The sequence below is a fragment of the Nothoprocta perdicaria genome, unplaced genomic scaffold (assembly GCF_003342845.1).
Source record: "Nothoprocta perdicaria isolate Ctin4 unplaced genomic scaffold, notPer1 scaffold_294, whole genome shotgun sequence".
Classification (NCBI taxonomy): domain Eukaryota; kingdom Metazoa; phylum Chordata; class Aves; order Tinamiformes; family Tinamidae; genus Nothoprocta; species Nothoprocta perdicaria.
This window is the reverse complement of record NW_020455526.1, coordinates 38,368-59,578: the sequence shown is the minus strand read 5'-3', so window position 1 is coordinate 59,578 and position 21,211 is coordinate 38,368. Positions and strand designations below refer to the sequence as shown.

At 46.9% G+C, this 21,211-nt stretch overlaps 2 protein-coding genes across 5 annotated transcripts in view; one reads left to right on the top strand and one right to left on the bottom strand.

Annotated features, from left to right (window-relative positions):
• Positions 1-1,897: 1,897 nt before the first annotated feature.
• TRAFD1 (TRAF-type zinc finger domain containing 1) lies at positions 1,898-11,274 on the top strand. Of its 2 annotated transcripts, XM_026041832.1 has the most exons (11): positions 1,898-2,129; positions 3,444-3,579; positions 3,677-3,730; positions 4,871-5,279; positions 6,787-7,020; positions 7,815-7,885; positions 8,073-8,276; positions 8,988-9,120; positions 9,424-9,730; positions 10,480-10,543; positions 10,934-11,274. In XM_026041832.1, exons 1-11 carry the CDS (start codon positions 2,086-2,088, stop codon positions 10,976-10,978), a joined length of 1,701 nt encoding a protein of 566 aa, XP_025897617.1. In that variant the 5' UTR covers positions 1,898-2,085; the 3' UTR covers positions 10,979-11,274. The 2 variants fall into 2 exon arrangements, with proteins under 2 accessions (XP_025897617.1, XP_025897615.1); XM_026041830.1 differs by lacking the exons at positions 10,480-10,543; positions 10,934-11,274 and adding an exon at positions 10,236-10,326 and having other exon boundaries at positions 2,018-2,129.
• A 1,325-nt stretch (positions 11,275-12,599) lies between these two features.
• Positions 12,600-21,211, bottom strand: part of HECTD4 (HECT domain E3 ubiquitin protein ligase 4) — a 46,295-nt gene continuing 37,683 nt past the window's right edge. For all 3 annotated transcript variants that reach the window (XM_026041806.1, XM_026041807.1, XM_026041808.1), the window contains exons 62-70: positions 20,687-20,833; positions 19,982-20,101; positions 19,687-19,842; positions 18,334-18,437; positions 17,404-17,625; positions 16,795-16,961; positions 16,165-16,360; positions 15,492-15,714; positions 12,600-15,080 (exon numbers count right to left, since the gene is read on the bottom strand). In XM_026041806.1, coding sequence (XP_025897591.1) covers positions 14,944-15,080; positions 15,492-15,714; positions 16,165-16,360; positions 16,795-16,961; positions 17,404-17,625; positions 18,334-18,437; positions 19,687-19,842; positions 19,982-20,101; positions 20,687-20,833 — 1,472 coding nt within the window. In that variant the 3' untranslated portion in view covers positions 12,600-14,943. The remainder of the gene's footprint in view (positions 15,081-15,491; positions 15,715-16,164; positions 16,361-16,794; positions 16,962-17,403; positions 17,626-18,333; positions 18,438-19,686; positions 19,843-19,981; positions 20,102-20,686; positions 20,834-21,211) is intronic.

The window sequence follows — 21,211 nt, the reverse complement described above, 5'->3', positions numbered from 1 at the left end:
GAATGTGGGAGAAAGTGATGCTCCAAATGCTTCCCAACATTCCTTCTTGCTAATTTCTAACATAATTAATAGAGAAATTCACTCTTTAGTCTACAAAAGACTGGTAATCAGAAGTCAAACATCACAAATCAGCTAATTAGAAACACCTCTCCCTGAGCATCTTCCTATCTAGGGACCTTTTAGTAAAGTCTGTGGTACAGAATGGCTGACGTAATTTTGAGAAAAGAGCTTTTTTTGTGTATGTTGGGGGGCAGATCACAAACCAGACAAAAGGCTGTCCTGGGTTCCTTTATTGCAAAGCTGTACAGAGCCCTGGTGACCTTCTTGCCCAGAACGAGCCTGCTCAGGTGAATGCTGCAGCTGACGCAGAGGAAACCCGTCTGTGGTTGCACTTGCTTGGAGAAGCTGGTTTCCTTTTAGCAGATTACACAATTAGCAACATTYGTTAACAATCTCTTTAAAGTTGAGTTTGACCAGAGGTTGCTTCTCTTACAGGAGGTTAAGTGCTGCATGCAGGGTGGCTCCCACATTACTCCTTTCCTCCAAGCTCTGCTGTGTCTTTCCTGGCCTCCTAAAATCCCATGCCAAAAGTGTCCATCATCCTCCAGGACTACACTGTGCTCAGCTCTGTAATCTGCTACACAATTCCTGCTTGGTTAGTGCAGTTTTCCTGAAGTATGGCATGAAGGACATCCAGGAACCTAACTCCCCTTGCTTGACATTCACTCCTGGAGCCCGTCACAGTCCTAGGATTTGGTGAAACACCCCCAGAAAGCATCTCACSCTGTTCAGGTGCATGGCCAGTGGCAAAGCACACAGCTTGGTAGCTTTAGSTCAAGGACAAGCTCTTCACAAAGGTGCTGAGGGAGAATAACCTTTGGGAGAACCACTACCACACAAGGAGCTGGGGTTTAGCCCAACAAGGTGAAAGCCAAAATGGAGAGGAGGCCTGGTGAACCCTCAGCAAGCACAGAGAAAGGAGAGCCATCCCTGGGGACACCCRAGGAGAGGACAGCACAGGAGCGGTGTCCCCATCACCCTCAGCCACCCTCATCCCCTCACAGCCCCAAGCCCGACCAGGCCGCGAGAGGCGGGACCCRCGTTCAAATACCGCGGGGGGCGGGGCTACCAGACCAATGACGTCTGCGCCAGCCAATTCACGTCAGGAGGAGGCGGGGCCACTTTGAGCAGTGAGTGGCAACCGCTGGGGCTAATCAGCACGCGTCACGGCGCGGCGCTGGCCAATGGGGAGGCGGAGGGCGGGCGCGGCGGGGCCGGTAGGAAGCGCGGGGAGGATTAAGGCCCGGTGTTCGGTTCCCGAGGAGCCGGTGAGTGCCGCCCGGGAAGGGGGGGTTGTAGGTGGGAAAGTGACCCAACCGTTGTCGGGGAGGGGGCGATTCCCCCCGGAACGGTGGCCCTAATCCCCCCCTTTATGTCTGAGGGGGAGAGCATGTCCTTAACCGCCCCCCCCTCGCGAATGTGTGAGGGAAAAGGGGTACCCCCCAAACGTCTGAGGGGAAAAGGGCCCCCCCCGCCCCAAAATCACTGTGGGAAAGATGGTGCCTCCTCCCCCAATGCCTGCCCCCCGTAGCTGAGGGGAAGGGGTGACCCCTAATGAGATGCAGCTGCCCCCAGACCTTCATCTTTGTGGGGAAGGGGGTGTCCATCCAACAGCCCCCCTGCCCCCRCAGGCCTCCTCCTGCTTTGACGGTAAAGGGGGTCCCCATCCCTGTGCCCCCCTGCCCTGGGCGTTAGACTCSGGTTGTGCCCCCTCCTTCCCCCCCATCTCCATTTTAAGGGGGCTCTTGGTAATCCCCAAGGCTGCACGTGCGGCCTGGTGCCCCCAACACCACGGTCCTCAGGGAGAGCTGCCCCCTCCAGCTGGAGCTCCGCAAAGCTGCAGGAACTAAAATAACTCGCCGAGTAACAGGGGAATCTTCCAGGGCTGCCGCTGAAAACGGGGCGCGCGGCCCATGGGAGACGTTACTGTGTCACCGCCGAGGGCCCGTCCTGCAGTTACCGGCTGAAGAGAATCGAAACTGTCCCCTTGTGCTGCCGTCCAGTTCCGGGAGGGGAAGATTGGCCATGGCTGCAGTTACGGAGCCGGAAACCCAGCTGTGTGGCAACTGGTAAGAAATGAAACCGAGCGCTTGGCAGAAGCGGCRCTGCGTGTCCCTTCCTGTGCAGATAAGCCCAGAGGGCAAATGAGTAAGCRATATATGTTCCCTTCGAATGCTGTGGAGTACCAGATAACGCSAGTTAATCATGAGAATACTTTCGTTTTAGGATCTCAGTTCTGCTTTTGCCTTGCTGAGCATTAGCTTGTTAAAAAGCCACTTTTGCAAACATATTTCTCAACTTTCCGACTTAGAGATTAATAGAGAGAAATCAAGCTGTTAAGTAAAAACGAAGAGTTGTTTTTTGTTTTTATTTGTCTCATTTAGATGAGAACAGAGGACTTGATTCTGAGTTTTGCTTTAGCAGACGTGGGGCTTAGAAGCGGAGATGTAAGAACAGCTTCAGTAGGTACCTGCTGATGTGGCAGTTGTGTYTCTTTGGTAACAAATACCTTTCTTTGAAAGCTGCAGTGTTGGTGATACATTGACTGATAATGATCTAATCTCAAAAGTCTCATTTGAGAAACAAGCGGCTAAAGAAGTTGATATATTTTCCAAGAGAAACATTGGAATCTAAATAGTTTCTTGCAACGTCAGCCCAGCTTGCTTGTGAGAAGTGAGTTTGTGCTGTTTTGACAGTGCTGTTGGACTTTGTTGCTTTGCCAGACTGTTGCCTGGTTGGGGCCTGGCGAGGGATAAAGCTGAACAGCTGTAGTGGTTTCCCTTTGTGGCGAGGAAGGGCACGTAAACAGGTTATAAAGCTGATTTTGATGTTTGAGGGCTGATTTCTCAGGGAGGGGGAAGGTGAACTGCTATGTGTTCATCTAGAAATAATGCTACCTGCTTGAGATAGAAATAGGACTAAGCTCCAACTGCTTCGGTCCCACTTGTTCTTTCCCAAGCTCACCTTGTTGTTTTTTGGAGGCTTGGCATCCTTCCAGCGTTAGAAAAATAAGTGTCTTTGGAATTAAGTGAGTTAGGGATCATGGGGTGCAGAGTAATATGGATGCTGTTATTGTACCTTTTAACCGATCTATTAACATGGATGATAACTTGTATACACTACAAAGCTTCCCTTTTCCATGAGGAATTGAACCCACCTTGATTTTTATCTTTATGTGGTGTGAAAAATGTGACCCCTGCATGCTGAATACATTCGTGTGCTGATTCGGAGCATGGAGGCCTGGTTGGGCTTAYGTTTATCTATAGTTGGACAGCTCTCTTAAAACATGAATTCTTAGAAAACTTTGTTAGGATTTTGAAAAACTACTCAAAATTGTTGTCAGCCCATTTTCTGAATTGTAACTCTCCCTGTCTCTCTTCTAGCAAAAAGGATATTCCTGTTGCCAATTTCACCATCCATGAAATCCACTGTAGCAGAAACATTGAAGTGTGTTGCTACTGCCATGAATCAATCCCAAAGACTGAAATGAAAAACCATGTTGAGTCTGAGCACGTGCAGGTAATGAAGAAATTTTGCCTATATATTAAAAAGAAAACAAACAAACAAAAATGCTGTATTTTATGGAAATGAATCTAATGAGATGTGTTTATTGTAGGTTACCTGTAAATGCGGTATGAAGATAGAAAAAAGTCTCTTGGAGGATCATGAGGTTAGTGGATTTTGTTTATAGACCCTCAAAATATTGTCAGTCACCGATTCTGAAGCCTTTCTGTCAGCCAAACCTGGATATTAGGCTGTGATTTGTGCATGTTTTTGCCATTTTTAACCATGCTTTATAAACTCCCAAAAAATCAGTTTGTTATCTGCCTTAAAATGGTGTAAGCTGCTCAAACCTCTGCATCATCATCTGCAATGATAAGTRTTTTGTCTTTATTAAAATGGAAAATAGTGTGCTACTTCACAAGGATATGATCCTTGTGAATGATTATGATTAATGTGAATGTAATGTGAATGTGATGATTAATTGAATTTCTTTTTCATTCCTTTCCACACCTTAGTCTTCACAGAAGTCATTATATGAATTTTAAGAGCTTGTCATGTCTGAAGAGACTTTTAAAATAAGCTAAGATAGGACACACTTTTTTTTATTTTTCTGTGTTAGTGAATCCAGTTCCATGCTGTCACCTTTTTATGAACTTCAGTATTTTATCTTCCAATGCTCATTTGAAGGTAGCTCTGAAAAAGTTGCCTTAGAGGTCTGCTAATTGGTGAGAAAAGGTGATTTTCTTGGGGAAAATGCCCAGTGTAAAACTCCAGTAGTTTATTCTGTTATCCTACATTTGTTTTTGTGTGTGTGTTTGTTTATAAAGCAAGTGATGRTCTCCTACTCTGTCTTCTATTTTAATTATTTTAATATATTTCATGCGTCTTTAGGCAACCATATGCTTAAAGTCCTACAAAGGTTACAAGTTTTTAATGTAAATTGTCTGGCATTTAGTTCAGGGATCTAATCTGTAGCCTTTAAAAAAAAAAAGTCTTGAAAATCTTTAATCTTTTCTTCTGTATTATTTAGTATGTTTTATTTCTATGTTAATTTTTGTCATGTTTCTCCTGGGCACGGCAATTCAACGCAGGATGTTCTAGTCCCTCAGCAGGTATACTTATGATCACACATCTTATACAACGTGTTCTTACATTTCTTGCAGAGTTTCTTATTTCAACCTCTTCTTTTGTGTAGCTCTGTGTCTGGCTAGAGTAACAATAGACTGTTCAACTCCGAAGTAAACCGAGAACCTTTGCATTGGTCCTGAATATGTGAGGAATAATCCCATTTTCTCTTTTTTTTCAGGCGTCAGCGTGCCCTTTGCGGCCTGCAGTCTGCCAGCACTGTGAACTCCAGCTCGCATTCAACAAGCTCCRCGAGCACGAAAATTATTGTGGGGCCAGAACCGAGAGGTGCAGCAGCTGCGGGCTGAACGTGATGGTCAAGGATCTGAAGGAGCACCCTCGGGTCTGTGGGAAAGAGGGCAAGCAGGGAAAAGCAGGCAAAACTGTGCCTCGCTTTGAGCATGGGGATGCCGATTTGCGTTCCCTTCGAGACATTAAAAACCAGCTAAGATTAGATAACTATGCTGGGCCTTTGTGGAGAATGCCCAGGGTGCTTGAAAATCAGCTTTACGGCAACTCTGTCGGGGACAAAGCACTAAAGGACATTAGGAGAAGAAATGTTTCAGCAGGACAAAGAAATTGGAATCAAGGTAAGGTGTAGATAAGGGTGGTAATTTGCTTCTAATTTGACATTTGGCAGTGATCCAGTATGAGGCTTGATAATTGTTTTATGTGAAAGCACCAAATAATGTAAAATACTGTGGCAGTATGAGTGGGACTTCTCTTTTTTCTGCTGTTGAATAGAACTGCAAATACATAAACCAATTAAAGAGAGAATTGGTGAGATACCTGCTGTTAAAGGCTAGTACACTGCCTGTTCTCTTATCACAACAAGCAGCCAGTTTAAAAATGAAATTGGAGCCGTTTGCTCACTGCAACTTCTGTCCATTTTTATTTAGCTGCAGTGCTCTTCTTTGCTTCGGTTAAGTAACAGGGTAGGTAAGATCTGTCCATGGGTTCACATTTGTGGTGCTGAGCGTTTCTGCTGTAGAAGCCTGTTGGGACATAGCAGAGACTGTGAATGTTGTAAATGCTTCTGCTCTTTGCACTTGAGCCTGTCATCTCTCACCTCAACATGCAGAGGGTCATGGCGTGTTTGAAGGCATACCCTCTCCATGAGTTCTGTGCCAAACGCCTGCTCTGCTTTATGCTTTGGGCCACCTAGGGGATTTAACACTGCAGGATACTAAGTTACAGGCTTCACTAGGTCTGCCTTGCTTGTAGAAATAACATCTGGGTTTATTAATAAAGCTAAATAATCTAGAGGGCTATAACTTGTAGGCTACTTGTATTAAATTCAAAGGAGTGTTCACAAGTCGTCTAGGCTTTATGTGAAATTCTCATATAATTGGCACAAATTAAATACTCCAGCTATTTGAAACATGCCAGCATGGGAGGAAAGCTTGGCCTTTCTTTAGCCATCATTAATTCAGGCTTGGGTCTTGTCTTGGACCCCGTTTTTTTTTTTCTTTAAGTGCAGCCTTACTCCCAGGAAACGGTTCAGGGTTTCTTCTGTATACAGCTCCCACAGTTCTCAGATATCATATCATTAAAGGAATTAAGTTTTCCCACTGATGTCCTGAAGAAACAGGACAGAAATGTTTCAGCCTTGTAAGGAGGAGGGACTGGACTACGATATTTTATTTGGACCACGTTCACAATGTAGATTACAGAACTTTCCTCAATATAACTCATAAAGCTCCCAATGGCTGTTTTAACTAGCAGCTTAATGTCTGTATTTTTTGGTAAAATGCTCAAATGTTCCCACGTTCAAGCCTTATGTGAGCCTGTGGCATGAAGGAAACAACTTTTTTTTCTCTAGTTCTCTTGCTTTGTTACAAACCAAAATAGGAAGACTCTTCCTTCTTCCTCCAAAATTTGGTGTGTGTGGAGGGTGCCCATCTGAGGCTTGGAAAGGCTGAACTCAGTGAGTATCCACATCTGCACGTGGAACATGCTCAGTGTGACTCATTAATATATTTTAGAAAGTAACTGCTTGTTCCAGGATTAGCGTACTGTAAAATTCATGGTATTTATCTTTTGAAGAGGATGACCTGGAACCACTGGTGAGAACTAAACCCAGTTTATCTTTTGAAGAGGATGACTTGGAACCACTGGCGAGAACTAAACCCGAGGAGCAGGCTGCCAGTCTGGACTACCTGCTGGCCCTCAGCCTGCAGAGCGAGGCCCGCGGCCACGGCAGCAGCGCAGCCCACGCGCCCAGCGCCCGCTCCAGAGAGCCCCTGCCCTCCGCCCGCCTCGGTGACACGGACGAGCCGGACCTCTGCTGTGATTCTCTAGAGTCTTTTACCACTTCCAACCTCGTAAAAAGTAAGTATAAACACCGACTTCTTTTTAATCCCTCCTTAAAGCTGACAGCAAGAGGGAGAGAAAGACTAGGTTCTTGGCATTGGAGGCAAGATTAGGGATTTCTTTCTTTTTAGGAATGCCCAGTGTGCTCTTTACAGCTCCCTCTACATTCTTGAAAGCAAGAACAATAAAGCAAAAACAGCAGGGGAAGAAGGAAAAAAAGTAATTAGTGAATGCTGACCTTGATATTTTAAAATTCTTTTCAACTTAAAACACTTGAAAAAAGTAAAAGATGTTCTTACTATCCTGGAGTTGCAAAAGTTCTTTCCATTCAATCATTCAATGTGAAACAGCAGCAGCTCTAACTTGATGTCATTCTGAAGAGTTTGTTTGGTTGCGTTTTGAACAAAGTGCCAAGCTTTGTGCCTGTGGAGGTGAGAAATTAGTAACAAATGAGTAGGTGACRGGGTTTGTTTGTTGAATGAACATGGCAGGAAGAGAGGACCTGAGGGGAGACCTAAAGTGCCAGGTTGTTTTAGAAAATAAAACCAGAAGGATTATCTGCAGTGGTGAAGGGCCTTTGTACCAGACCAGGGGATATGTATGTGACCCAAAAAGGTTGTGCTCGTTCAGGATGGCCTGAATTTAGGGTGTGAAGTTGACCACGTGGGACTAGAGGAGCTATTTCCTCGGCCCTGGCTCCGAGTGCTTCCTGGGCGCAGAATGGGAGCCCGTGCTTGGGAATGGGGAGCGGCTGAGCCGGCTCCATCGGCCCCTTCACGGCGGAGGACGTAACCTTTTCACTTCCCTTGCAGGCAATGAGATCATGTTGCCGTGTGAATTCTGTGAGGAGCTCTACCCTGCGGAGGATCTGATTCTTCATCAGGTTTAGTACTTCTAATTGTACGCAGGGGGTTGCGGTACTGGCATTTTTCAGTTCCTGTGACTTAACACAGTGTTCGCTCGGGGATAATGTCAGAACTGCAGCAAGTCTTTCTTTGCACAGCGTGATTTTTAAAAGGCCGTTTGTGCTAAACAGGATAGCTAATTTTTCTGTGTTGCTTGCCCAACAGACAGGTTGTAATCCAGCAAGTGCCTTTGCATCATTCAGTAAGAGAAGTTCTTCTCCAAAGCCCCGAAAATATGAAGATTTGCATGATTTTGGGCCCAGAAGCAGGAGATCCCGGCCCCAAGCTGTCCAGGCAGAAGGAAACATTATCATTCCATGTGAATTCTGTGGCATCCAGTTGGAAGAGCAAATCCTCTTTCATCACCAGGTACCGATTCGATCTGCCTTGCGCTCTGGTTGACTCTTGCAGGACTCCCTTCCTTGCCCCCACCCCATCTAACAGTTTTTGAAGTGCAGAATCCAAGGGCTGCCTCATCCATAAGCTTTTAATAGTTTTGTTGAACTTTTTGTATGTTAATCAGGACTTCTTAAGGACTAATCCTTAAGAATTCAGGACTAACTCTTAAGAATTAGTGACAGGAGTTGAATTTCTGTAATGYAGACTGTCTGCTAACCAGCAAAAGGACACGGTGTGTGGAACATTGTGTGTTCTAAGTGGTGCTCCTGGTAGCTCAAAAAGGGAAGGAATCATCCCTTTTCCAGTTCACAATGGCATTGATAGAGACTTGTTACCTGGAACTTGCTCAGACTGACACGAGCAGCACTGCAGACCGCTTGCCGCAGGCCTGGGGCTGGCTTGGAGGGTCTTGTTTAGGAGTGAGAAACAGACCGCAGAGGATCAGAGCGTGGCCTTGGGCTCACCTTAGCGATGGTGCGTCCTGTTCAGCAGGACGGACTGAGCCTCAGCTCTGGTTTTGTGTCAGAGAAAAGGTGGCTGTCAACAAGGCATTAGTGCCTCTTCCTACAGCCACGTCACTACCAGCTGTGAGCTTGGCCCAGGGGACGCTTTGCAGTGTTTTCATGGGAATGRATATGAATGAGCTGTCATCCCAATGCTCACGTTTATCCCTTGCTTTAGGACCAGTGTGACTTGCGCCCAGAAGCAGCCACGGCGGCAGCGCCGTCGCCATCGCAGCAGCCCCCGGCCTGGCAGGAYGGCGCCGGGGACGGGGACTCTCCGGAGCTGGCTCGGAGGCGCCTCCGGCACCAAGGTGTGGCCCCAACGTGGCCTCGGCCTCCTCGGCCTCCTCGCATTGGCAGCGTGGCTCTTGGTCTGCCACGGSGGGTGGAGGTTCTGCTCCATCTGCAGGACATCAACATCTTGGGTTGGCGGCTGTTCTAGCGTTATGTGAGAAGGATTAAATCACTGACACTCAGCTGAAGATTGTGGTTATGCAGTTCCATGCTGCTGCAATGGAAATAGGATCTAGTTTTGTTGCAATGATCTGAATGGTGTCTAACATCTCCTGTTGCGTTTGCCGTTCCCAAAACGTGCTCCCTTCTTTTCCTTCCAGGAGATGTTTCCCCGCGGTGCCCAGACGGCTTCAGGCAGCAGAGGTCCAGCTACCCCGGGCGAGGAACCAGGCCCCTAAATAACGCAGGAAACGGCAGGAGCGGCGCCGCGCCGGGCTCCTCCGGCGCGAGAGCTGCCGACGCRGCCGGCTTGAGAGGGAAGCCCCGCAAGGCAGCGGCCCACGAGGGGAGAGGCAGGAGCAGGGCCGCGCTCGAGCCGGCCRGTGGGACGACACCGCGGGCGTCTCCCGGCCTCCAGCTGGAGGGCTTCACACCCGGCTTCTCGAGGGCGTCTCCAACACAGCGCAGGTAAGGCCTGGGTGAGGGCCTGCCAAGGGGCTGCCCTCCTGAGGCCCCACGCTGGGCCCGTCCTCCTGGAGAAGGTGCCAGAGTGGCCGTGTGTGGGTAAGATCAGCTCTGCTGGAAGTGGGGGACACTCTTGGACATCCCAATCTTTGGGGAGTGACGACGCAACAGCAGAAACAGTGATAAATCCCACTCTTTTGGTGATTTTCCTTCAATGTAAATCCAGCTTTGCTGGTATTTGTGGCTGGGTTTCACTCAGTTTAGTTTGGTTGGTGCCTGTCATTCTCAAACAGGAAAGTTAGTTCTGTTTATATATGAAAATGGAGTGGAGAGGAAGATCACTTGGGGACTAAACACGGGGTAGCTTGTGCTGCTTATTTTTTTTCCAGAGACCTCAGTAATGCTGCAGCAGTTTTCTTTTTCACACCACCTAAACCTAAGAGGAAATGTGCAGATCTTAGTAGTGCCCATCTGGCTCATCCCCTCCTTCCCTTGCTGCTTTATCCAGCTTGCATTATGTGGAGTCTGAATCAGCTGCGTTTCCTGCAGTGCATGTGGGTTAGTGAAGGCGCCATGACTAGAGGACCTGGCTCTTCTGCTGCAAAATATCCGGGTTAGAATCGAGGAGGAGAATAAAGGGCTTGTAGATCCTCCCAACCTCTCTGGCTTGAAGGGCCTGTGGTTATTYAGCAGTGAAAGCACCAGGTTTCTATAGGTTTGCTTGATCTGAAAGCTTCCGTGTTCTTCTACAGCCTGGGAACCGGAGGAGGAAGGACRCCGGGCGGCCCAGGCAGCTTCAGGAACAGGAACGTGAAGGTAAAGCAGCCAGGGCCAAGGCGGTGCTTGGCCTTCTGCTCTGTGTTCTGCTCAAATGGCTCCATTTCAGCATGTTCATCAGCCCAGGTCCTCTTCCAGCCTCCAAGAAASGTGGAAATGTTGTAACGTGCAGCGTGTTAAAGGGCTCCAGCTTTGTCACTGCCCCCTTGGCCCAGCCCGTGTGCCTGGTTAACGAGGTTAAACCCCTCTTTGTTCCGAGGGTGTCCTGCCTCTTGTCACGCTCTGTGCTAGCCGGGGGCACCGCGCTCACCTCCCGCTCGGGCTTTGCTGGATGAAGAGCTCTTGGAGGCYGTGGTGCTTCAAGGGGTTTTGCACCCATGGCTTTTATCAAACATTYGCAAAACATCTTTCTTTTTCCCTTCCCTCTAGACAAAAGCCCAGGGCCCAGAGTTTGGTTATGCAGAGGACAACTGATCTGCCACGTTGGAACTGTGTATTTAGCACTCCACACCCTCCTACTATGCACTACACGACTTATCTGAGCGCAACTAACTGCTTTATTGCCATGTCATTGAAGACTTTCTATCGATTTAAATTTTTATAGGCAGTGATCATTTTATATGTATTTTTAATTTGTGAGAGTATCCTCCAGGTTTTTACCTCAGTGATCTGTACTAGCACCATCCCCTGTCAGCAGATATCCTAGTTGGGGAGCTCCATGTTCCACCTTGGCCTTTTGGGACCRCCGGTGCAAGAGAAGTTGACGCACTCGGTGTTGAGCTCTGCCTGCTGAGGACAGCACCCGTGTGCGGTGGAGAAGCAGAGCCCTGGGCCCAGGCTGCTCTGGAGCGGAGCTGCTCCTCGTACCTTGCTCACTGGGTGGCTTGGGGCCCCTGGGAGGACCAGCCCGTGCTGCAGCGGGGTCAGCTGTGGCAGCCGGGGGCTTGGCTGAACCTCCTGCTGCTCCCTGCTTGGGCCCAGCCCCTAGGGTGAGGGGGGGTTTCCACCTCCAGCTGCAGCGTGTGGTGCCTCCAGCGCCCACAGGGGTGGTTGGGATCCTGAAGCTCCATGGATGAGCTCCAATCCTGTGGTTTTGCTTGGCGAAAGGCTCTTTACCACTGTATTTGTTCATGCTTTTTAAACTCCTTGTAATAAAATTTATCTAACGATGKCCCGAAGCCTTGTGAAGGAGAAGTCTGTGCCAGGACCTGGCAGAAGCCCAGGCTGAGGGCAAGTTTGTCRCCCAGCATCACCCTTCACTAGCTCCCCTTCCCTCCTTACCACCTCCTTCTCACTGCACTCTGCTCCCTTTGTCAGGGTTCTGGGCGCCTTAGGAAGAGCTTAGGGAGGGGGTCCTGATCCAACATAATCCCGGTCCTGGAGCAGCTGGGAAGGAGGCTCCTCACCTAGGAGCAGGGTCACACAAGCCCCAAGAATGGCAGGAAACTCCTGATCCCCGCTGGGACGTTGGTTCTAAAATAAAGACATTTTACGGATGCCTCCACTACTGTAAATGTTTATTAATACAAGAAAAGAGCAGAATAAAGATATTAAAACCAGGAGGCCTTTCTAGGGCCGATTCTGGCTCGGTGACAAGGGAACCTAAACTGGCTCCTCTGCTTGTTAACAGGAGGCCTTGCTTCAAAAACCTGCTACAAGGGAGAGTAACTAAAGCGACTAAAATGACACCTGGGTTTAGTCTGCATTATCTCCCCAGAGAAATATTCCCATTTCTCCTGTAAGAGGGAGATGAGCCCTTCTCCTTGCTTTCCCTTTTGTACAAAAGGCCAGGGCTGAAGGGCCGACCCAAGGGGCAGGATCCGGGGGCTGCAGGCGCCAGATCAGAACCACGACTCCACTCGGGCACTTTTCCATTTTGTTTAGTATATTTTTTACATTCTGAATGAATATATTAAAAAAGAGAAATCACAAACCAACCTTTGCTTTGACAAACAAGCCTATTACAGACAATGTCAAGTTCATTTAAAGCACAAGGAAGTAACGATGATTAGAAAAGCTTTAATTAAAGGCCATTTGAGCTACAGCCCAACCACTGCAGCACYTCCTTCCTAGTAAATTAAAGAACCCCCCAAAAGCAAAATTAACCCCCCCAAACATAACCCTCGAGTTCACCAAGGGATCATACCATATTTTCCAGAAAAAGAAAGTGGATGAAGGTTATTTATTGTTGTGACATTTTTCCTGTAATAAGAGGCTTCATTTACACAGCAAGGTGTAAACAGCATTGTTACTGAACAGCATTGTTGTTATTTGTAATCATAAATAATTAAKTGTAATAAATACGTATCAAGTAACTTTACAGCACGCTTTTCAGGGCCAAGATGCAGATATGTTTCGCTCAAATGTGCTCTCTGCAAGGAGAAGAAAAACATTAGCAGCAGCTCTCTTGCTCACAGCTGGAATCGCGTGCCGGGCCGGGGCGGCCCCCGAGCGCGCCAGCCCCACCACGGGGGACTCGCCCACGCTGCAAGTCCACCCAACGTGTCGAGGGCTTCAAAGGAGAGGGTAAAACCAAGACAAAACTGCGTCCAGAAGCACCGGGCAGAGAGCCAAGCCCCTCCGCCGGGCCCTGCATCCGCCCAACCGGTCGCTCTGCGCCGCGCTCCCCGCTCTCCGGCTGTCTGCCCTTCCTCCCAATGGTTTCTTCAGCTACATAAATGCTTCTACCAGAAAACGGACAAGATTCAAGAGTAAATATTATTCCTACATGTATCTGTTCCTTTGAAAGGGAAGTATGGAGTAGAACGGGAACACAGCTTTCCTAACACCAGGAGCTGGAGACGCTGGATGCCAACAACTACCTCTACGACTGTTGCACACACGGTTTTCCATTCGCTCACGGAAGAACAAGAATATACACGCGGGTTTCGGCTTTTCTCTCTTACTCACAGTTTATCTTCCAAGTACCACACACTCATCATTCCCAATATTCACAATAATATACAATAAATACAGCTTTTTCAATTCCCATTACCACGGACAAGCCAAATTAATTAGTGTACGCTGTCTTCCAAAGAGACATAGAATACCAACCTTAAAGTACAGTTACACACACATCATCGTAGACCTCTCGGGTGGTTCGACGTGTCCAAAACACATCGGAAGGAAAATAACTAACCTGGAGCTCGGTACTGGCACTTAACTTACACATAGTACGAGCTGAGCAGCACAGCAGCAATTTCCACTTGTTCTCTCCAGTTCTTCATCACAGGCAACTGGCGCTTGTGCCTGGTTCTAACAAAGCCAGGCCTGACTTGGAGATGCCCCCAGAACAGGGGCACGTTTTCTTATGGTCATAAAGGAAGATGTATATGTTGTTTCTTACGTTACTGCATAATGTATTTCACAAAATACAAAAGGTAAACTTACAGATTTGTTCTCTCTCTACTCTGCCATTTTCTTTCCATAGAAAATAAAAGCTCTCTCTTCAGACAAGTGATTTTGTGCCTTCCCCCCATCCTCCTGTTGGGTGTCATATTTCTAGGATAATTTGCTCTTAAAGATCAATCATTTTTGAGTACAAAAACAAGTTACAGGTGGTTAAGCACTGATTATTCTGAAAGCTGTTCCGAGATAAGGTCACAGATTACAGGCTCCAACTGTGGTATCTTCTATTTCCATTTCTGCTAAAACTTGAGTGATATAATAAGGAAATTACTTGTTAATAAACACAGCAGATATTCAAGAACATTAGGGCAAAGACCCAAGTGAACTACTGTCCTTCCCATTATGTTCTTTCAATTAGAAACTCTCCTCATTAGGAGTGCCTGGTGAACCCCCCAATTAACCAGGGGCGCTTGCTTGGAGCCAACAAGCCCACGGTGGGAAGGCCRAACACGCAGCTCAGCTGCAGGTTTCCTGCTCTAAAACTGAGTGCTGGAGGGTCCCAMACTGTGCAGGGAGAGGCCCCAGGTGCTGCTCTCCGAGGTGCTTGGGATGATTCCTCTCCCAACCCCGTTAATTCCATTTTTGTACTCAAATGCTTCGGGCAATGTGGTCTCTGATCATTCCCCCCCGAGTGCTCCCAGCCTCAGAACGCTCTCAGCTTCGTCACCTTCGCACGGGCGATATCCTTCTGCATTACAAAATTAGAAATGTATGTGTTGGAAGGTTCCTCAAAATTAAATTATACACAAACTGGTCTTTACTAAACTATCCTACAAATATTCCACAAACAAGGCAGCAAAATAACCAGTCCACCACAAAATCTACAAATACAAAATGTAAGTCTTCCAGGATTATTGTAACGGGAACAACAGTTCAGAAAATAAATTAACCTCCAGCTTTTCACATAGTATAATGGAGGTGGGTGTTTTTTTTTTTTTTTTTTTCTTTTTAAATGCAAATTGAAGGGTTTCCAACAGAGCCAAGTCATGAAAGAAGCCCGGAGGTCGTGTGCAGCCTTCACCTTCCTCCGCTCAGCCGCTGAGGGGGTCCTCCCTGTAGTGAATGGCGTATCGGAGCTTTTCCAGCATTATGTCCAGAGACGAGTACTGGGGAAGCTTGATCATAAACATGCAGGTTTCAACCCGGATGTACCGAGAATCTGGGGAACCTGCAGGCAGGAAACACAAGCAGGTGAAAACACCCTCCCTGTGGGCCCGACTTTCCAAGAGAGTCCTTCCCTACCCCAGTGTCCATCAAGTTATGGACAAAATTATAATAAAATTATAACAAAATATCAAGTTAATCCAATTACTTCCATCTCAAATCCTTAAATATGGCTGTGTTAGTCCTACCATTTGAAATACAGAAGACAGACATTATACAAAAATCTCCTATTGTCTCTAGAGGACAGTTTGCAGAATTACATGATTTGAAAACAACTCTCTCTCCTCATTACAGCCTGCAGCTCTTGTTTTCATGCTCCTTCCATGTTTAAATGAGCAAAGAGAGAAGTGAAACCTGGAACTGCAATGGGAGCAGGGCTGATTTCAGCAGCCTTGCGGGCAGGAACGACACCCACCTGCGGCTCCGTCCGGGGGAGCGATTTTCATGGGGTACGGCGGGACGTGGGCGGTGTCGGGGCCGCCGTCTTTGCAGGGGCACGTGAAGGGAATGCGCTCCTGGTTGCACGCGAACTTGATGAACTTGCAGAGCTCCTCCTGCGTGAAGGTTTCCAGGGCGCTCCAGAAAAACTCGATGTGCTGATCGGTCTCCATCAGGCCCACCTGGTACATGGTATGCGCCTAGCGGAAAGGAAGCCACGTGGTCACTGCTGCCTCCTCGCACCCCCAAACCTTCCCCACCTCGCACCCCCAAACCTTCCCCATCCCGACTTTAAGAGGGTAAAGGAGAATGGAGATGACCCCTCTCGCCAAGTTCTCCTGTCTGTTCAAAACCATTACAGAATCCTGTCATGGTCTATACAGGCATATACAATTATTCCTCTCTGGAAAAAGCCACATTCTTATTTTTCTGAACCCAATTACATCTTTGGAGGTGAAAGGGTGTGTCCAAGTACAGAGCACTGTTCTATAAAGACTAGCATGGCTGAAGGATAAGGATTATCAAGGACTAAGGATTATCTATAAGGACTATCAAGGCGAAGACTCTCCCCTAAAATCTCCCCYGTGGAAATGTCCTGACTTGCTTGTCAAATCTGTAAATTTTGGCAAAGAAGTTGCAATAATTCGCACCTTGAGAAACTCCAGGTTAATGTAGGGCAGCCCACACGTCCTCAGCTCCATCTCGAGAGGCGTCAGCGTGGTCAGAAGCTGCAGGGGAATAATAGAGCCGAGGCCGGCACGCACTGCAGTCATGCACTCCGGAGTCTGCAGCTCCCGCATCCTCAAGCTACGGATTGCTGCTGCATACACATCCTTGTTCTCCCATCTGGAAGGGAAAAGGTTCAGGATAAGCCAGGAGAGCATTTAAGAATCCATACGTGGGGCCTACCGAAGGTCGCCACAGAGGAGGGCTCCTCCAGCGAGTGACGGAGTCCGAGGGTTGAACTATCTGCTTCCCACCTCAATTCCACTTTCTCCAGCTTATTCCTCCTCCCTCCTGCCCCTGTTATTCCCATCTCACAAGCTCACGGCTGTGGGTGTTTATCAGGCCAGGAAGCGTCCAGCGCACTGCTCCTAAGCCATTTCTTAGGGAACAAGAGTGAATAAACAGGGCTGGAGCTTTCAACAAGTGTAAGCTGTCCCCAGATTTTGCCAGGTTTCAGTTTGTTAGGAAAGCATCTCTGGAGAGCTTGGAAATTTTTTCCACAGATGATTCTTTCCCATTACACACATGTTCCCGACAAGAAAGCTGTTACTCACGCCACTGGAATGTGCCTGCCCCGGGGACAAAGCTCCACTTCTTCACCAGTCATGGTCAGGTAGGTAAATTTACAGCAGGGTTTGTTAGGACAGTCGGGGCTCTCTGTTGCTAGATGCTGAGAAGCAATTTCTGCACACAGGGCTTCCAGTTCAGTCTCATCATTGATCTGTGACAAAACACAAGAACAATACGTAGTGATGAGCACGACAGCGTATCCCATTCTTGCGACTCATTGAAAGCACCAAACAGAGCACCAGTCACCTCACCCAGTGCTGCTGTCAGTGCACCAGTGTATTCACAGCAGCGACATAGAGAGGTTGTCATTTTTTGGGCAGTTATCTCCTGCTTCGGTACAGCAGATTTGTGTTAACCATTACAGRGGCCTCAGGCACCGCTAAACCTCGCAGCAAACGAGCTGCTTTTCCAAGCCCTGGGATGCAAAAATCTAGCACCTTGATTGGCCAAAACCCTCTGTGGCTCTGCTCAAATAAAGTAAAAACATCTGCCAAGCAGTGAGATCAACCATTACCATTTAGGGAGGCAGTAAAACTAGCTGCTACAGGTCACTGCAACAATGTACTTACGGGAAACTGAGGAAAAAAMCTTACATTTTCAAATTTTTTGACGTAGTTGTAGGTGAGGATGTCAGCTTCCTGGAGATCAGCATCGGGATCCAGAGGCTCTCCTACCAGGGTCTTCCAGAAGGAAGGCAAGAGGTCAAGTGGGAGGGGAACATCTGCTCGAATCGCAATGCCCAAGAGCTGCCCAAAGAAATGAAACAACTGCTCCTCGGCGTAGGTGATAGGGCTCGGCGTCAGAATGTACTTCCCCTTAAAAACAAATAAATACATTATTAAATAAACAGCATACAGCACATAAAACAGTATTTTACATTGATTCATATGCTGCAGGCACAAATTCCAAAGTAATGTGGGTGTGAAGATACTGATTTGAACAAGCAAAAGCAATGCCATAAAGTCTGCTTCCTTGAGAGAACCCTGCCTTTGCAAACTGAGCTCACCAGCATTTCTCAAGCTTTTTCTCTAGTTGTGTTACTAGCCTGGTGTCTTTTAGTTGTTGGATGTTTCTGAAAGGCACTGTGTCTATATAAAGCCAGATTTATTGTGCAGTTGTCCTAAAGTTGAGAGAAACAAGCAAGGGACTGTGGTAGACATYCAAGGAGCAACAGCAGCACAATATGACGTTGCTTATTTGGGATGAGCAATCTTAAAATCAGACAAGCGAACAGACATAACACCAGTAAACTTTGACCAGGAGTCAGAACTGCAAAACGGCGCAGAATCAAGACTTGTTGGCTGTTTCTTCAAGTGCATTTAGTACCACTTGAAATGCAACGGGAGAKTTATTAACAATTGTTTTCAGATCTTTCTGGCTAGATGTGTTAGCATRGGCTGTTTGTCTGGAATTTCATTCTGTATTAACTGAATGTGTTCTATTCCTGCTCAGATAAGTATCAAGGGAAGAAAAAAAAAGAAAAGAAAAAAAGCAATTTCTATTTTTGTACTGAGATATCCTACCTTATTCTTATTGACTGAAGAGCTTGGGCACAACAGCAGGAGGGAGAGCAGGGAGCTCTGCAGCTCTTTACAAACTTGCCAAAGAAAGTGACGGAAAGATCCACCTGACAGAGAGGGGAAAAATAATGAAATGTCCTCCTAGGCTTGTTACAACTCTCTTTTCAAAGAGAAGTTTGTTCTTCTTGAAATCATTGCTCAAGTCTTAGACTGCACATGTAAACCCCCCTGCAGACAATGTATTGCCATAGCTAAAACCAAAGTGGCAATATCTCAGGTTTCATTAAAGATCTCTGAGTTGAAGACATAACATTTCTCTCCTTGGAGAGACTGTCCACAACCACCACAGGTCTTGCAAAGAAAAGAATTCCCTGAGAGGGAATGCAACAAATGGCCCTTTGTTCAGCTAATTTGCACACCCTTAGAAGATTTTCCTCCCCACAGTTTGATAGATGACACTAGTGAGTAATYGCAGAAGTTTCTAGGCTTTCCTTCTGTAACTGCCCGCCACCTGAATTTCCAAGAAGGACCTAATACAATCAGTACGTGGAGACTGCACTGATTTAAATCACTGTGATTAATTTTCTCCTTGGCAAACACTCTGTCTGCCTGGACACTCTGTCTGCCTGGACACCCTTCTGATCATTGAGCAGATCTGTAAAGCAGCAAGTCCCCGGCTCTTGCTTAATTTAAACCTCCTTCTGCAGTACCTGCCTCAAAGCATCTAATGGAACCAGCACCCCCAAAGCAAGTCAGCATCCACATGGGGCTGGACAACATCTAGACAAGGAGATTTCACAAAGTAAAATCTCTGAAGTTAAAATAGAATCAAAAGAAAAGAAAAAATAATATTATTAAATTAAATAAACTCTTCCTCAACACTTTCTGGTGTGCAATTATAACCTCAGGTGTCTGCCTCTCTGCAAGTTAGGTGGCACCAGGGCAGTCCTTTAAGCTCATTCCGTTAACCAGTCACATGAGCATTTCCTATTGCACCCTTCACCACTTTGGCTGGGACAAGCTGAAGCTCCGACCTGTGATGCCACGTTGAAGACAGTTCTCAAAACTGATTCCCTTGAGCACGGGCACCCTCTATCTTTAAAGCTGGCATATTCTTGGACAACTCCATTTGGTAAAATTTCCTAAATCAGCCCTTAGATATCTTACTCTATTAGCTAGACAATTTCACATCGCTTGAACATTATACACCACAACAGCATTACCTACCTTATTACTGCAGGTTCTTGAAAATACTTCAAAGCCTGGCACTGCTACGTCTGGACATCAAATACCCTGAGCACATTGCCTTACTAAATGCTACGTCACCCACATCACGACTCTGTAACGGGGACTTACTCGTTCCATGAACCTCCTCTCCCGTGAAGCGGATGTTGAAAGCGTACGTAGGGTCTCCCCCGCTGGCAAGCTTAACGCAGAGCTGGGAGGATGGCACGCAGGCCAGCTGCCTCGCTGCCTGGCAGAAGTAAGAGTTTTCTGAAGAACGGATCTCTCCTATTGAGAAATAACATATAAACTTAGAAAATAAAACTATTTAGTACTTTGCTTTGTAAGCATCTGAGCTGAAGACCGATTTGACGTATTTTACAACAAATTAAAATGGAATTTGAGAGAAAAGAAATCTTTTCCATACCTCCAACTATTTCCAGAGGATCCAGGGTGATTTCTGGGGCTGCATGATCTGCTGTTCTTTGGACGGTGGCATTCAGCACTCTGTTCATTACAGTTACTTTTGTGTCATAAAAGATTAAACCTAAAGAAACAAATACATATTTGAGAACAATTAATCTATCCTTCTACAATCTTATTTTATGAAATTCTTCAATGGACAAGAGTTAAGTAATCTTTTATTGTCATCAGTTAGTTAAGCGATAGCTAATCCACATTTTTAATAAACACTTTTGCTATTTTCACTTGGAAAAAAGTGTACTGAATTAATGTAAGGATTGTGTTCATCAATGTTTTATGTAAATATTTCCTAGCAGCTTCACTAAAAACACAACAGTTCAAGGTTAGATGAAATATGTCACATTGCTTCTAAGTCGGGCACATTGAGAAGTGCTCGAGTTGATGACATTTTTGCTGTCACCTCAGATGGATCACGTGCTGGCTGCCAGCAGGTTGAAGACTGTTAGCMGAGCAAAACCAGCCACCATCCAGCTTTCTGTGTCCCCCACATTCTCCTTCGTGTCACTGAGGTACATGCATTAAAATTGCTTCCGAAATGCACTGGTCTCAGCGTGTGCCACGCTGAGACCAGTGCATTTCGGAAGCAATTTTAATGCATGTACCCTTTTGTGCAACGAGTGCAGGGCTCGTGTGCTCCCTGGAAACCAACCTTTGGCCTCCTGCAGCAGGGCAGCAATGCTGCTCGTGTACATCTCGGTCTGCCGAAGCTCCACCAGCGGCAAGAAGAAGGTCTCTAAGGTGGTGTTGAGGGACTGAAGCAGGGCAAACCGCAGGCGCAGGCTTTCAACGGGAACAGCTGAGGTGGGGAAAATTCAGTCAGAAAGATGAAGAAATTCCCTACACACTCTAAATTCATCTTCCCAACAGCCTTCATCCAGGAGTTCCAGAGACCGAATTCCCTGTGAAGCAGATGCTCGTCACCCATGATTTCTCTTGGGGGACTTCAGTCTCCAGATGTTTTGAGATCATCAGCACTAGATTTGCATTTACCTTGAGAGGCCCACAAACAACAGTGCTTAACCAGACCTCAGATGTCTAAAATCTGCCTAGTTCTAGACTGAAATGCAGCCTTTTTCCCCTCAAGTTGAACTCACAAGACACCTTCCTGCTCCAGTCTGATTCAGAAGACGTGCTCAGAGAACCCAGAGCAGCTGCAGTGGATTTGTAATAGCGC